The sequence below is a fragment of the Psammomys obesus genome, unplaced genomic scaffold (genome assembly GCF_907164565.1).
Source record: "Psammomys obesus unplaced genomic scaffold, mPsaObe1.curated_primary_1811, whole genome shotgun sequence".
NCBI lineage: Eukaryota > Metazoa > Chordata > Mammalia > Rodentia > Muridae > Psammomys > Psammomys obesus.
The window spans coordinates 2,251,052-2,268,011 of record NW_026596131.1 but is presented as its reverse complement, the minus strand read 5'-3'; the positions used below and the strand labels follow the sequence as shown (position 1 = coordinate 2,268,011).

The 16,960-nt window shown below is 41.5% G+C and overlaps 1 protein-coding gene across 4 annotated transcripts in view; it reads right to left on the bottom strand.

Annotated features, from left to right (window-relative positions):
- Positions 1-16,960, bottom strand: part of Map3k3 (mitogen-activated protein kinase kinase kinase 3) — a 67,199-nt gene that overhangs the window by 15,231 nt on the left and 35,008 nt on the right. For all 4 annotated transcript variants that reach the window (XR_008718382.1, XM_055592175.1, XM_055592176.1 and 1 more), the window contains exon 6: positions 15,001-15,121. Coding sequence is in view for 3 of the 4 variants with exons in the window: in XM_055592175.1 (XP_055448150.1) it covers positions 15,001-15,121 (121 nt within the window). In the remaining variant the exon portion in view is untranslated. The remainder of the gene's footprint in view (positions 1-15,000; positions 15,122-16,960) is intronic.

Sequence of the window (16,960 nt, the reverse complement as noted above, 5' to 3'; positions counted from 1 at the left end):
TCAAACTAATAAAATAGGACAACTATGACAAAATACTTCGATAAAATTAACAGCATCACTACTCTTTAGAGCCATTAGGTTAAAAAAAAAAGGGTTACTTTAATGCAAGCACTAATAATATAATACAGTCTGATAACTGGGATAGCCACTAAATGACAAATGGGCCAGCAGCAAATGTATCATTGATACATTGGACAAAGGCATGACTCATATTCCAGATAGAATGGTGTGAGATTTTATCAAGATACTCAGAGTAAAGCACAATTTAAAACTTATTGTTGGGTCTGGAGAGATGGGCTCAGCAGTTGAGAGTCTACACTGATCTTGCAGAGGATCAGAGTTGGATTTCCAGCATCCATGTTGGGTAGCTCACAATTGCCTGTAACTCCAACACCAGAGAGATCTGATCTTTCCAGCCTCAGCTGGCACTGGCACACACAGACACATAACCACACAACATACACATAATTAAATATAATGCACCTTAAAAACAAAACAACCAGGCATCAGTAGCTCATGCCTTTAATCCCAGCACTTGGGAGGCAAAGGCAGGCAGATCTCTGAGTTTGAGGCCAGCCAGGTCTACAGAGCAAGTTCCAGGACCGTCAGGGCTACACAGAGAAACCTTGTCTTGAAAAACAAAACAAATGAAAACAAACAAACAAAAACTCAGGTTGAGTGTGGTATTGCATCCCTTTAATCCCAGACAGATCTCTTATAAATTCTAGGTCAGCCTTGTCTACACAGCAGTTCCAGGACAGGCACACAATGAGACCCTAGGTGCATGTCTTTGATCCCAGCACTTGAGAGGCAGACACAGGCTTATCTCTGTGAGTTGGAAATCAATTTGTTCTACAAAGCAAGTCCACGACAGCTAGGAATATCACACAAAGAAACCCTGTCTGGTGGGGAGGGGAGGAGAGAGAATGGCCCTCATACGTTCATATATTTGAACGCTTGGTCTGCAGTTAATGGAACTGTCTTGGGAAGGACTTGGGGGAGGGTGCCTTTATTGCAGGCATGTCAGTAGGGGTGGGCTTTGAAACCTGTGAGGTTTCAAATCCTTTAAAAGTTTCAAAGCCCATCCAGGTCTAGTCTCTCTCTGCCTTGTTCTTACAGATCAGATGTAAACTCCCAGCTACTGCTCTGATGCCATGTCTGCCTCCCACCTTGCTTCCTACCATGGGCCATAGACTCACCCTCTGAAACTAAAGCAAGCCCCCAATTGCATACTTTTTATAAACTGCCTTAGTCATGATGTCTCTTCACAGCAATAGAAAAGTAATCAAGAAGCTGTATACCTCTGATTTCTTTCCTTCCTTCCCTCCCTCTCTTTCTTTTGGTATTTTTGAAACAGGATTTCACTATGTAGTTCTGGCTGTCCTAGAATTCAGGCTGGCCTTGAACTCAGAGATCTGCCTGCCTCTGCCTCTCAGGTTCTGGGATTAAAAGTGTGTACTCCTGGGCTGGAGAGATGGCTCAACGGTTAAGAGCACTGTCTTTTCCAAGGGACCTGGGTTCAATTCCCAGCACCCACATGGTAGCTCACAACTGTAACTCCAAATCCAAGGGATCTGACACCTTTACACTAATGCACATAAAATAAAATGGATTATTTTTTTTTAAAGTGTGTACTACCACACCCCAGCTTGATTTCTTCATTTAATATTTTCTGACTGAGCCAGATACCTTGGCTTATAGAGCCAAGGTAGGAAGATCACTTGAATTTAGGAGTTTGAAGCTAATCTGGGCATAAATATAAAGTTTTTAAAACATAAAAACAGAGCCAGACCCAATGGCACATGCCTATAATCCTTGCAGCTAGGAATTAGAGGCAGGAAGATCAGGCGCTCAAGGCCATTTCTGCTACACATATAGAGTTCAAGGCCAGCCTGGGATATAAGAGACCATGAATATAACAAGCAAACGCTGAATGGTTAACTGGCAGTAACTGAAACTGTGAAAAGAACCGTAATAAGAGGTCTTGTACATTTATCAACTTAGCCCTCTTGAGCTTTGGGCCCCAACATTTTAAGACTGGGGTCCACGAAAGCTAACTGGATATACGTGGGCATATGTCCCTAGGGCTCTGTTCCTCCAACCAGAACCAGAAATAGCAAAGTATCATCCTTAACAAATTACTTCAGGACTATTAAACTAGTTTTTATGGGATAGAGCTCTGCAGGTTCTGTGGAAATGCCTAAGAGAATAAGTTTAGTAACTAGAGGTGTGGAGAAGACCTTGACTCATTTTCCCCTGAAGATGTGACCATCCAGTGCCAACTTCCCTCCTTCCTGACAGACAGCAGTTTCACAAAGAAAATTTAGAATGCATACTGATTTAATTTGGAATATAGCTCATTCAGCCTGCACTCCAGGACAGGTGGTAGGTACATCTCTACTACAAGGGCTGCCAAAGAGTCTGGTTGAGATGCTTTTAATACCTGGGGAGAATATATTGGGCATAAAGCAATGGGCCTAAAAAAAAAACCTTTTGAGCCAAGGAGGCTCTTCCTAAATCATGAAGGACCAACAAAAGGAAGAAAAATATTTAACAACAACAACAAAAAGGTACAATAGGCTACTTCTTGAAGTGGTATTATTTATTGCTGTTTTATTTTGAGACGGGATTTCACTACATAATTCTAGCTGGCCTGAAACCCAGGGTGGCCTTGAACTTACAGAGATATACCTGCTTCTGCCTCTTGAGTGCTCGAATTAAAGGTATATACCACCACAGGCTTGGAGAAAAACAGGTTTTTTTATTTGTTTGTGTTTTTGTTGTTGTTTTGTTTTAAAAAGGGGTATATACTCCAGACCAGACTTGAATTCATCCTCTTGCCTCCATCTCCTGGTGGGATTACAAGAGTCTTACATTTAGTGGTTAAAAGACAGCTTTTAAGAGTTCAAATTTTCAGAGTTTTTCAAGACTGAGCTCTTCATTCTTCCACATGATGTCAGTTGCTTCAACACGAGACTCATTCAGTTGTGCTGAAGACATCTGATGAATTACCATCAAGAACACTTCCAACTGATTCATAGAGGCACCAACCCAAGAACACAGTCTCAGATGAGAAGACTGACACAAAGCTATAATGCTATCTTGAAGACAGACAAAGACTTTTGTGCATTTCCTGTCTCAACACTTCACTCAGAGTGAAAGCTACCGATTCTGGAGTAAGTCACTACCTGAACCAGGGTACTGAAATGACAGCAACCTGCAGGACACAGTTTATCCAGGTATGTTAAAGTCTTACAGACATCGAAGCTGCTCTGAGTATAAATTTAGGGATATTTTGCTGTGAACTCACAGAGCAATAAAATCAGCTAAGATGACCCCTGCCTCTTGGGTGTCTAGACATAGGAATCTGCTTCTCTCACTTTCATTGATTCCCATAATCCAGAATTCTACATTAAATCTCTTCCCGAAACAAGTTAGTACAGTCATTTCTAGCATTTGAGCCCAAGATGCTGTAGAATAAGAAGATATAATTTTACCTAGAACAAATTTTTAAAATGTCTCTTATAAGGGATTAGTCTGAAAGAAAAACTTATTGATTTTTGATACTGGTCCAAAACATTCCCTCTACTACTAGCTCACTGAGTTCTCCCTTGCTTTTGCAGTTAGGACGAACCTAGCACATGAGGCCACTGCTACAGACACAGGAGGGCCTACAGGGAAAGAGCAAAGATTTTCTAGGCTTTTATTTCCAGCCAGAGACTTTCACTTTTTCCAATCCACACTGTGGCCTACAAAAAGCTAGCCTTGTTATCTGATGGGCGATATGCCAGGGGCTATTGTGCACAGGCCCACTGCCTGGAGCAGGAAAAGGAAGTCTCCCCAGACCAATGACTATCAGAGGAAGCAAATGGAAACACCAGGAGGTGGCATGACTGCTCCAGGGTATTTTCAGTTTTGTTTTTATCTTCATTTCAAAAATTAAGAGCCAATGAGAGGCACACCAACAGCTAAGAACAAGTGAGGGAAGGAGCTGAAGAGGCCATGATGACACTGAACTGTAAGACTTGACAGTCACAAATTTATTAGCAGTGACTGGGAGTGAGCCAGAAGGCACAAAGCTCTGCTATTAAAGCACAAGTGATTGCACAGTCTTAGAGGGCACTCAGCGGTGGGAGGGCAACATGGGGGTGGTTCCCATGGGACATCCTTTCCCAGTACTCCAGGCTGACTGTGCTGCTCTAGCCACATCAAGGGGCCCAATCCAGCACCACAGAAGAGCCTATCTGGAGTTTCCTCTGAAGGCATTCTAAGTGGAAAGGGAAGTCCAGGGCTTAAGTGTGATCTGTTAAAATTCTTCCCAGATTATGTTACTGTGCTAGCTTCTTTAACTCAGAGAAGCTGAGCAGAAATAAACTGTCTCCCTAGAGTATGGACGGTTCTTTTACTTGTATTCTGACTTATGGCTGAAATGCAGCCTCTCACTCTTCTCCGAGAACCCTCATCAGGAAGCTGATGCAGGCAGGAAGTTGCCTCCACAGGGAGCTCTAGGGCTTTGGGTCAGTGTTAATGTGCAGGTCACTGCAAGTACAAAGAGATATTTCTAAATCCTTTTCTCTTTTTAGGGGACAGTTGAGAGAGGAGTGTAATCAAATCTTTTTTCTTCTTCAGTAGAAAACTGTAAGCAACACTTCCTGAACTGCTCACATGGGACAAAGCTGTACAAAAATACTTCTCAATCTTTTTGTCTCATAGAGAGGGACAACAACCTATGTTTCAATACTCAAGCAGCTACCATCACCACACACTTTATAGTCTTATCTAAAATCACAGAATTTACTGGGAGAAGAACCTCTAGAGTGAAGGAAGGTGACCATTTTATTTTCTCAGCGTGTATTAGCACAAACCACCTCTACTATCCTGATTTCTATCCCTTCAAACTTGTCCCAGAGCTTGAAGTTTATGGTGTTTTGAGTTTCTACTACCAGCTATAATAAGATTTCAGCTTTTCCCTTTTCCCCTTCATCTGAATCCCTTCTCTACTTGGAGGTAGAGGTACCTCTCCTTTTCACAGCGTTAAAGTATGAAGCACCTCTGCTGAAGCCACATATCTATGTCTATTTGTCTTTCCACTCCTTTTCGGCTTAGTCCTCTCCTTATTACTTGCTGAGATCTCTCTAAAGATATTCTGACCATATATATTTTTTCCCCTCCCCCTTAAGCTGTTAGCTTTCACCAAACACCTTAAAAAGACTGATCTCTTCCACCGGTCTGCAGGATTGCATCTGCTCACCACGGGACTAAAGTGGAAAAACAAGATGGAGCAGCTCAGGTAGAGGGCATGATTAGTATGCCTGGAATCCTGGACTCAACCCCCTGTACTGGGGCGTGGGGGGTTAGAGATGATGTAATACAGAGAAAGGCATTTAAGATACACAGGGACAAAGGAATTAGAATGTGCTTCCTATAAATACATTAGCTAACCACTAAGGCTTAGCACCACTCAGCAAATTATGGAGGAACAGTGCTTAAATTCAAACTTGATGGTGGTAGAATTTCCATAGGCAAAGATAGAAAGCAGACCCTTCATATAGGGAAATCCTGTCTGTCTGGTGATCTCTCACAAAGCTATTAACCCTTTGGAGTAAATTCATTATCAAGGAATTTTGTTGTTTTTCAGACGGGGTCTCCTGGCACTGTGGCTTTTGACTAGCACTAATGACAATCCTACTTCAGTGTCCTGAATGCTGGGAATAGATAGGCATGAGTCACTATGCCCACCTGGGTTGTTGTTATTTTTAGCATGAACTGGTTTACCAGATTAACTGGCTTGAAAATGATAGAACTCAAGGTATGTTTATTATGATAGAAAAGACAAAGGTTAACATAGTAGCTATTTTAAATATTTCAAGAACTGTCATATAAATATTTAATCTGTATTATCTGAGTTGCTGAAGGCAGCCTTCAGGATAAATTTGTAAACTGAGAAAAGGCAGACTTTTAACCCAGTGTGAGGAAAAATTTCAAGTAAAGATTTCTATAACTGCACTAGGGTACCTTGTATTTCTCCCTATCTGCAAATGCTGTGATGGGAGCTGAATTTCTTTCACATTGCAGTTTTTACCTACTCAACAGGTCTGACTGAGGAACCAGGCGGGAGGCTGAGTTGCTAAAGCTTACCAACTTCAACTTCTCCTCTAACTCCATTTCCACTACTCGGATTTCTTAGTCCTTTATGCTTCTGACTTTCTGATTTCCCTTTACCTCTAGAAAGCTTTTCACTTGACCAGCTTACAGTAAACAGATATTTGTTGGCAAAAATGACAACTGTAACTCTTGCCTCCTGTCTTTTTTAACCGGGCTGATTGCATTCCAGGTCTCTCCCCATACTCTAATTTTCTTTCTACTTCTCTGGTCACTTCTGGCAGGTTGTTCACCCTTTCTTCTTCTTTCTGATAAGGGTCAAATTCCTAAATCTGTACATTGCCCTTACCTTCTCTCATTCTATAGTCTCTGCATGCGTACTCTTCTCTGGATCCACAGTTTCAACTTGGTATCCCCAACACCCCCCCCTTAATGTTCATTCTAGCTTTGCCTTTCTGCTCTCCTTTTTAAAAATTAATTTTAATTTTATTTTGTGTGTATTGATATGAGGGTATCAAATCCTCTGGAAATGAAGTTACAGACAGTTCTGAGCTGCCATGTGGGTACTGGGAATTGAACCCGGGTTCTCTGGAAGAGCAGCCAGTGCTGCTGGGGCATCTCTCCAGGACCCCCTGACTTTTTCTTCTCTGAGCTACAGACCTGAGGATTTTTGCAGTGTTACAAATTAAAGCCAGTGCTTTGTGTTTATGAGGCATACACTTAACAATTAAGCTGTATCTCCAGCCTCAAGACCCAAGCATCTAACTGTTCCACGGTCTCAAAGGCATGTAAAACATGACAAAATATCAGGTCTGTCTCTTGCTAGCGCCCAAACCCAGATTCTCTTATAACCTGCCTTAATAAAAATAAAAGACATTTTCTCAGCTCTACAATCTAATAATTTAGCTCTTACCCTCAACACTCTAGCACCCACTCTCAAACAAAGTAGGTCAGAGAATTTCTTCGTAGCTGGCTCTCTCACAACAGCTGAGACTAGGTTAGAGAAATATTTCTAGGCTTTATGACTAGCTTTAAGAGAGAAGGTTCTCACAGGGCTTAGTGGTGCATGCCTGTAATCCCATCACTTGGGAGGTAGATGCAGGCACATTTCCGTGAATTTGAGGCCGGCCTGGTCAATAAAGTAAGTCCAGGACAGCCAAGGCGAAACAGAAAAAGCCTGTCTCAAACATGTAAAGAAAGAGAGTGGGGAGGGGATGTTCTCAACTTCCCATGACCCACAGAGGAAAAGTGAATGTTATTCTATGGTTTGCATTGGGAGAAAGAGTGGAGCAGGACACAGGATAAGAGAAAGTCTGAAACAGACTGCTTCTGAGAACCTTCCAATGTCCTTCAATCCAAAGAACCATACTAGGGTATACTGTTTCCTGAGCACCAATACTATCAATTTATAATAACAACATTAGAAAAATTAAAGCTCAGGTATTTTCTTTTAAAATTTTATTTTTGCATTTATGTCTATGTATCATGTGCGTGCCTTATGTCTATGGACACCAACAGACGGAAATCAAATCCCCTAGAAATGGAGTTTAAAGATTTATTTATTATGTATACAAGTGTTCTATCTGCATGTATACCTGCATACCAGAAAAGGGTACCAGATCTCACCATAGGTGGTTTTGAGCCACCGTGTGGTTGCTGGGAACTGAACTGAGGACCTCTGGAAGAGCAGACAGTGCTCTTAACCTCTGAGCCATCTCTCCAGCCCTAGAACTGGAGTTTATAGAGGGTGTGAGTCATCATGTGGGTCTTCTGCTAGAGCAACAAGTTCTTAACTATTGACCCATCTTTCCAGGACCCCTACTCCTTTTCTAAAATTCTTTTTTTAAAAAAATGCCTATCAGTGTTTGCATGTAGTGCCCATGGAATCCAGAAAAGGGTGTCGGATTCCCCTGGGACTAGAGTTATAGGTAGCTCTGAGCTGCCTATACCGAGAATAGCTAGCTAGGTACTGAGAATTGAACTCAGGTCCTCTGGAGGAGCCAGAGCTCTTAATTGCTGAGCCATCTCTGTAGCCAAGCTCAGGTGTTTTCAGGTATGAACATGGAGATGTAGTTTAGTTGGTAGAGTAATTGCCAAGCATGTATAAAGCCATGAATTTTATTCCCAGCTCCAAATAAACCAGGCATGGTGGTACATGCCTATAATCCTGTAATCCCAGAACTGGGGAGGTGAAAGCAGAAGGATCAGAAGTTCAAGCTCATCCTCTGCTACATAATGAGCTGGCCTGTATCTGTCTTTCTGTCTCTGTTTCTCTCACACGAGAGAGAGAGAGAGAGAGAGAGAGAGAGAGAGAGAAAGAGAGAGAAAGAGAGAACTACACTGTATACTTGGGACGAGTGATTATAAAAAGTGTTGCCCTCACAGAAGCCCTAAAAGGATGGTAAGAACGCCCTCGGTTTCCTACACCATATTGTGAAAATCAGTGAAATGCCATGTTCCATCAGTGCTGTGCCTCTAGATGTCCCGGATCCACCTGTCTCTGTCTTGGCTACCAGACTAATCCAAGCACTAGTCTTCTTTCACCTAGACCACCCACATCGGAATATAGGTTCCTGGACCTGGTCTTGCCCTTCCAGTGTGTCCTTCACACTTCAGCCTACCTTTTCATCTTTACTTAAAAATCTAAAGACTTTTCACTGCTTTCAACGAAAAGCAAAACAAATCTTCATTATTCTCCATGGGACCCTGCCTCCTCCTCTCGGCTGAGGCCTGATCCCTTTGCTCCTAGATCTTAGCACTCCAGACATCAGTACTTCTCTTCTCCACAGCCCACATTCTCTCCAGCCCTTAGGTCTCAGCAAACATAACATCTCCTATCCAAAGCTCTTGCCCCAAGTCTTTGCACAGCTTCCATTTGTGCCTACGGTTTTCCTGGCCCCAAGATCAGGTCCTACTCCTTATTTACAGATCATATAACACTGTACGACTTTCTAGTCACAGTTTGTAACTATGTACTGACCGCATTGTGACAAATATTTTTTCCATGGGTCTACAAGGTCCACAGTACCAAGTCCATGTCTTTTTTGGTATCCAAGTTTCTGGCCCATAATGGACTATTTTGATAATGAATAAACAAAGACACAATTTGGTGGGAGAGATAACATGATTAGCATTCTAATGGAGATGAGTATATGGTCCAATAATTTTCTGTAACTTCTCACCAAGAACCAAAAAAATCCTAGGTATAGTCAAGTGTACTTAGAAAGTAGCCTTGGGAGACTTTCTTGGCCTTCTCTATGCCTCTTCTAAACATATCAGCCTACCTGGACCTGAAAGACAGAACATTCTCCATAGCTCACCCTAAAAGTCTTCTCTTTTCAACGCTGCCTACAGAAAGCCCCCAGAAGCTTGTAAGTCCAGCTGCTCCACAGAATGCACTTTCCACGTTACTCTTAGTAGAAATCAATTCTCACTAGGCCAGGCGTGGAAGAAGCGGAGTATGTATGGTAGTGCATGCCTATAATCCCACCACTTTGGAGGAACAGGCAGAAAAATCCGTTGTTCAAGGCTAGCTTCCACAAATATAAGAGTAACTTGGGAAGCCAGAGACTTTGAGGTTTTTTGTTTGTTTGTTTTCTTGTTGTTGCTCTTTTTGATTTTTCCAGACAGGGTTTCTCTGTTACCCTGGATGTCGTAGAACTTTTGCTATAGACCAGGCTGGCCTTGAACTCACAGATCCACCTCCCAAGTGCTGGGATTAAAGGTGTGCACCATCACAACCTGGCTTTGTTTGTTTCTTAAAACTCAAGTCTACAGTACCTCAAATACACACAGTGTATTTTAGAGCCCATCATGTTCTTCTGTGGTGATGTCTAGTAGCTGCTCTTTCCCATACCTGGAATGCTAGTCTTAAATCTTCCTTTGTGCATAGGTTCTGATATTCCCATTGATGTAAAAGTTTCTGTTCTAGGCAAAAATCTGTGTTCCTACCACCCTTGACTTAACACAGGCTCCACTGTCCCATTCCAGCCCAACATCATGCTCCCTTAATAAAAGTAGCCAGGTTCTAGGCATGCTGAAATACCAATGCCTGTTTTCCAGATAAACAGAAAATAAAAATCATATTTAACATGTTTTAGTCAAGAAAATGATTTCCACATATGGTTTCCTACAACATGGAAAAGGACCTCAATGTCTTTAGCCTTTGCCTCCACACAGGTTCATGCTTAGGAAGAGCATGTGTCAATCTTCATCAATTACAAAAGAGTGATGCTGCCCATCCTTCTTCTTCTTCTTCTATTTCTACAAAGACTCTTGAAAAGTTTTTTCCCCTGCTTTTCCACTTCCTCCCATTATGATGGACTGGTGGGTCTGAGACCCACCTACCACTTATTAACTCTGTGGGTCTATGTGGAAGAACAGGACAAACAGGTATTCCTGCGTTACCTATCTTGCCCAAGTTGACTTCAAACTCACGATTCTACCGTTTAAACCTGGTGAGTGCTGACATATCCCACCATGTCTGAATGTAGGATCACCTTGCGCAGAGTGTGTAAGCACCATTCTAGTTTCCTGACAATGTAAAATCTCCAATCCTCAGAGGTCTTTTTACACTTATTCAGATTTGAAATTTTGTTAATTTTGTGAGATTTATTCATCCACAGTCTAAATTTATTAAATCATAAGTCTGTTGTTGCTATATATTCTTTTCAAATATCCATTTTCTTTATAGTATTTTCAGTCCTCATTTTCTATTTTGCTATTAGAACATTCTCCTGTGTCTGCCTGCCTTATTACTTTCTCCAGTAAAAAAAATTTTCTTGGAGGGGAAGGTCTTATGTAGTACAGGTTGGCTTCAAACTTACTATGTAGCCAAAGGTAGCTTTGAACTCCTGATAACTAGCCTTTAAAATGCTGGTATTACAAGCATAAACTCCAACATCCAGTTTCTTCTCCATGGTTTGTGTTTGAAGCATCACTGTTATTTTCTTGATAAAATGTCTGTATAATATATGGAAAGCTATGTTGTATTTCCACTTAAAGTACTGTTCTGAAATTTAAGCCAGGCGTGATGGTGCACATTTTAAGACTGGCCTTGCACTAGAAAACAGAGGCAGGAGGATCCCTGGTCTACAAAGGGAGTTCTGGGACAGTCAGGGATATACAGGAAAAAAAACACCTGTCTTTAAAAACAAAACAAAGAAAAGAAAAGAAATCTGAACTCCAGCCTGGACTACATAGTAAGTTCCAGGACATCCACAGCTAAAACAGAGAAACCCTGTCTCGAAAAAAAACAAAAATAAGAACAAGAAAGAAAGAGAGAAAGAGAGAAAGAGAGAAAGAGAGAAAGAAAGAAAGAAAGAAAGAAAGAAAGAAAGAAAGAAAGAAAGAGAAAAAGAGAAAGAAAGAAGAAAAAGAAAGAGAGAACGAAATCTGAACTCAATTACCACTTAAATCCATATATTTAATTCATTTCATAACGTGTAATTGAGAAAATATTATACAATCACGATATTATTTTGTGGCTGGGGGTATGGCTCTGTATGTAAAAAATTTGCCTAGCACGCCCAAGGTTCTAGGTTCAAATCAGATCACTGCTAAACAAATAAAACCAATCTGTATCAAAACACACATGCGACTTGAAAAGGTATTTCTTTCTTATTTTTTTTTCCCCCTCAAGACAGGGTTTCTCTATGTAGCCTTAGCTGCCTTGGACTCACTTAGTAGACCAGGCTGGCCTTGAACTCACAGAGATCCACCTTCCTCTGCCTCTCTCAGTCCTGGGCTTATAGGTATGAATCAACATGCCTGGCTGCTTCCTTTTGTTTTTTTATTTTGAATTTTTTTGTTTTGAGACAGAATCTCAAATGTCTAGGCTATCTTCAAACATCTGATGTAGCTGAGGATAGCCTTGAACTCTTGACCTTCCCACCTCAGTCAGCCTTGTGCTGGCATTATAAATGGTGCCATCATACCCAAATTGGCTTTTGCTTTGTTTTGCTTTTTCAAACAAAAAAAGCAAAAGTTCCATGTCATCTACATGTGTCATGATGCCCATCTTCCCTATGGTTTCTAGTTTCACTACATTATAGTTAAAACAGTATTTTTGCTATGAAATTATGAAAGTTTTCTATTTTTTTTTTGTTTGTTTGTGTGCATAGCTTTTTTTTAAATTTGTTTTGAGACAGGGTCTTACTGTATAGCCCTGGCTAGCCTGGAATTCTACACAGATAAGGCTGGCCTCAAACTCACAGGGATAGGCCTGCCTTTGCTCCTGAGTGCTGGGGTTAAAGGTGTGCATCAGCATACCTAGCTGTCTGTTTTCTGAGACAGGGTCTATGTGGCTTGGTTGGTCTGTAACTCACAACAGAGAGCAGGCTGGCTTTACACTCTGGGCTTTACACTTTGCTTCTGCCTCTTGGCTGCTGAGTTTACAGGCACACTACCATACCCATGTTTGGCAGCGTTCTTTTAACACCCTACTACAAGGGCTATGTTTATAAAAGGGACATTTTTATCTCTTCTCTAGTTTCTAAGGACATCCAATATTAATGTTTTCTATCTCTCTCTTTGGTTTTTCAAAACAAGACTTATCTGTGTAGCCTTGACTGTTCTGGACTCACTTTGTAGACCAGGCTGGCCTCAATATCACAGAGATACACCTGGGATTACAGGCATGTGCCACTGTTCCTGGCTTAACTAATGTCTTAATATTATTAACTCCCTAAGAGTCTTTAATTATAAAATTGTGTTTTTAAGCTTCATTAAAATTTCTAAAACACAGGTTCATGCCTGTAATCTCAGCACTGAGACAAAGCCAAGAAGTTTGAAAGTTCCAGGCAAGCAGAGCCACATACTAAGTATCAGAAAAGCTCAGGCTAGAGTGAGATCCTGTCTTAAAAAGAGAGGGGGGGGGGCTCAGTGGCACTCATGAAATCCCAGCATTCAGGTGACAGAGGCAGGCAGATCTTTGTGAGTTCGAGGCCAGCCTGGTCTATAAAAGCACAGCCAGGACTGTAACACAGAGAAACCCTGTCTTGGATTAAAAAAAAAAAAAAAAAGATGGTAAAGAAGCCAAGTTGAGGAGTTGGAATGATGGCTCAGTGGTTAAGAGTATTCGTTGTTCTTGCAGAGGATTAGGATTGCACTCCTGTCAATCACGTGGCAGTTCACAATTGTCTGTAACTCTATTCCACGAAATCTGATGCCCTTTTCTGTCTTCTAAGGGCACTTGGCACGTATATGATGCACTAACATGCCACACATATTAAAAAAGAAAGAAGGAAAGGAAACCAAGGTGGCTATTTCAGCAATCAGATTTTTAGGACATTTCTTGCCTTTTTCTCTTCAACCAGCTTATGAAAATATACCCACCAGTTATTCAAAAATCTGAAATTCATTTATGCTCAAACATGCAGCTTAGAAACTCTTGAGTGCTTGAGTTCCAGAAAGTAACCAGTGGGGCAATGTCAGTACCTCAGTAACCATTTTTTCTTGCTACTCTCTTGGGAAGAAATCATGTACAGACAGGTTCAGTAGCAGAAAAAAGGCTCACCTCCCCAGACCTAGCTCAGTATCTGCAGAGAACAGTTTAAGTTTGACAGAATTCCGCTCCTGAGAAAAGGAAAAAACTTGGCTTCCCAGTGGCAGTTAGGTGTCTCAAAACATCAGGGCAGTAGGCACACGCAAATGTTTGATAGTCAGATTTCTTTTAGACTTAAAAAAAAAAAGATTTATATACATATTTACACATGGGTGTGTGTGCAGATTCCAACCAAGGTCTGAAAAGGGAACTGGAACCTCTGGAGCTGGAATGACAGGCAGTTTTGAGCCACTTGACATGGGTGCCAGGAACTGAATACTGGTCCTTGGGAAGAGTACTACCTCCCCTAAACCACGGAGGCATCTTTCCAGCCTCCATATTTCTCTTGATAAAAATCCCACAATTCAAGAAATGGGCTTTCTCTTTAAGCCTGTGCTCATTAGTTTTATGTCAACTTGACATGAGCTAGAGTCATCTGGGAAGAGGGAACCTCAACTGAGAAAAATGCCTCCATTAAAGGCAAGGCTACAGGTAAGCCTGTAGGGCATTTACCATCAGTGATGGGAGAGGGCCCAGCCCACTGTGAGTGGTGCTACCCCTGGGCTGGTGGTCTTGAGTACCATAAGAAAGCAGCACTTCTCCTTGGCTTCTCCATCAGCTCCTGCCTCCAGGTTCCTGACCTGTTTGAGTTCCTTCCATGACAGCCTTCAATGAGGAACTGTGATATAAAGAATTAAGCAAAATAAACCCTTTCTTCCTCAACTTTTGGCCATGCTGTTTCATCACAGCAATAGAAACCCTATCTAAGAGAGACCCTGAGAAGTATCCAGAGGAACATTGTGTTATCTGTTGTATAATGCACAAGCCTGATTAGAATTCTTTCCTGGGGAGGCCTAGCACCAGCTACATGACTTCTTTGTTACTTGATTGGAGATATTGTGTTAATGCTCTGAGCTTCCAGGATAACTCAGTTGACTTTGCAAGAGTTTCACTGGCTGGCATCCTCTGTGAAGCACAAGAATTTCTTAGGAATAAGTAAGAAGCCTGTGTTCAAAACTAAAATATAGACCTGACTCTTACCTAATTTAACAGGACCTGTGTAAGTTTTCAAACAGATGTCTGAGATCACTTTCTCAGAAATGTTTAAAAGCAACTTAATCATGCCATCATATTATTATACTAGAATATCTAAGTATATCGAGTTAATATGTTAGAATATCTGAGATCCTCAAAGGTCAGAGTCATTTCATGTCTCCTCCTTCCCAAATAAAAACAGAGCACTACTTTGCATAATGATAGTCAATGAGCATTTGATGACTGTTTAGTAGTCGAATACTTTAAATGTGAACATATCAAATATACTAGGACAGGGAAGAAAAAAGTGAAATACTCACTGACAGAGAGGTGCCTGCTTCTGGGCTCAGGAGCTTGGTAGATGGTATTTATATCCCCTGCGGACTGGGAAGGCTTGATCCGAACCTGCCTGGACACTCCAGAGTGGGGAGAGGAACTGGTCTGTAAGAGAAGAGGCAGAAGTATGACTAGATCTCTAAGTAATCAGGTCGACAACGGATCTTTGCCTTCCCTTAGGACTCCTCACACTCCTCAGACACTTTTAACACAGGAGCTACCAGGTTTTCTCCAAATCTCAATCCTCTGTTAGTCTTGGCAAATCACTATCCTTGATGTACTTTTTACAGCTTCGATGATCTATAAGCACTGTCTGGTGTCCCAATTCAATGGGTGAAACCAAGATACAGAGGAACAACAGGCATCTATGTAATAATCTGCCAAACAGGAAAGAACTGTAAATAGTCTCTCATAAAATTATCGTCAAGAGGCTGAAGAGGTGACTCAGCAGTTAAAAGCACTTGTTGCTCTTACAAAGGACCCAGGCTCAGCTCCCACTACCTACGTAACAGCTCAGAATTATCTAACTCCAGTTCCAGGAGATCCAACACCCTCTTCTGGCCTCCTCAGGGACCAGCATACATGTGGTGCACATACAGATATAAAAAGAGAAAACATTAATAACATAAAATAAAAAAAATCTAGTGAGCTTAAAAATGACAGCAGGAAACTAGTTTGTCATCTCCTATGAGAGTATGGGATAAAAAATGATGGCATTTCTCTGCCCTACAAAATGCTGGCTACAAAATATGTTTTAACTTTTTTCCTTTTTGAGACAAGTCTTATTGGTAGCCCAACCGGCCTTGAATTTGCGGTCTCCCTGTCTCAGGTGCCTGAGTGCTGAAATCACAAACATGTATGGCCATGCCACACCAAGTATGTACTTTACAAAGTCACTTGGGGGTTAAGTGCTCAATGAACAAGAGTGCTCACTTTGCAAGCACAGAATCCTGAGTTTGGATTCTATAACCTATGAAAAAGCCAGACATGGCTGTCTACTCCTGTAACCCTAATATGGGAGGCAAGTGGGACGCTGGAGACAAGAGGGTCATTGGTGCTTGCTGGCCACTGGCCTAGCTCCGGGTTCAGTAAAGAGACCCTAAGTTAAGGAAACAAAATGGAGTGAGATAGAGTGATGTGTTCCTCTGGCCTGTCTGTGCATCTTCACATACATGTGCACATGCACATAGACAGGTACTTAATCTGCTGCTTCTTCCACAACTGTAATTACTTCTTCAAATTACAAGTAAGATCTCAGCTGCTTCAAAGCACAAAGGTTTACGTGCAAATCATCTTGGAATCATGTTCAAATGGCAAAAGCTGTGAAATTGGAGGTTAATTTCAGAACAGGGTTAGTAGCCTTCCTACACTCACCCTTATTTTGTGCTAGCCCAGTTAAGGGACCAGGTGAGAAATCAAAACAATGGGTGGGTCTTTACACTGAGAAAGCCTAAAACTGAATATTGAGGATGAGCACGTGATACCAGGAAAGAAAGAAAGAAGGAAGGAGAAAGAGAAAGACAGAAAGAAAGAGAGACAGAAAGAAAGAAAGAAAGAAAGAGAGAGAGAGAGAGAGAGAGAAAGAAAGAAAGAAAGAAAGAAAGAAAGAAAGAAAGAAAGAAAGAAGAGAGAGAAAGAGAGAAAAGAAAAGGAAGAGCACTAAGTTGGGCCAAAGTTTTACTTGCTTCTCTGTATCTCTTTTACCTCCTAAGGGGGGGGTAGTGGGAGAAGAAGTACCACATAAACAATCTGTATATCCTGTCCTTCAGGAAAAAGGCTTCCTGCTTCCAGGGGCAAGTTCAGCTGCCAAGCAGCCTTTTCCAGCCTTCCCATGCCAGACTTTATCACATGTAGGAGCTGTCTTGACAAACTGTCTTGCTCTAACAGGAAGTCAGAATCAAGGGGAAGTGAATGTTCTTGCTGAAGCCTCCAATGTGCAATAGC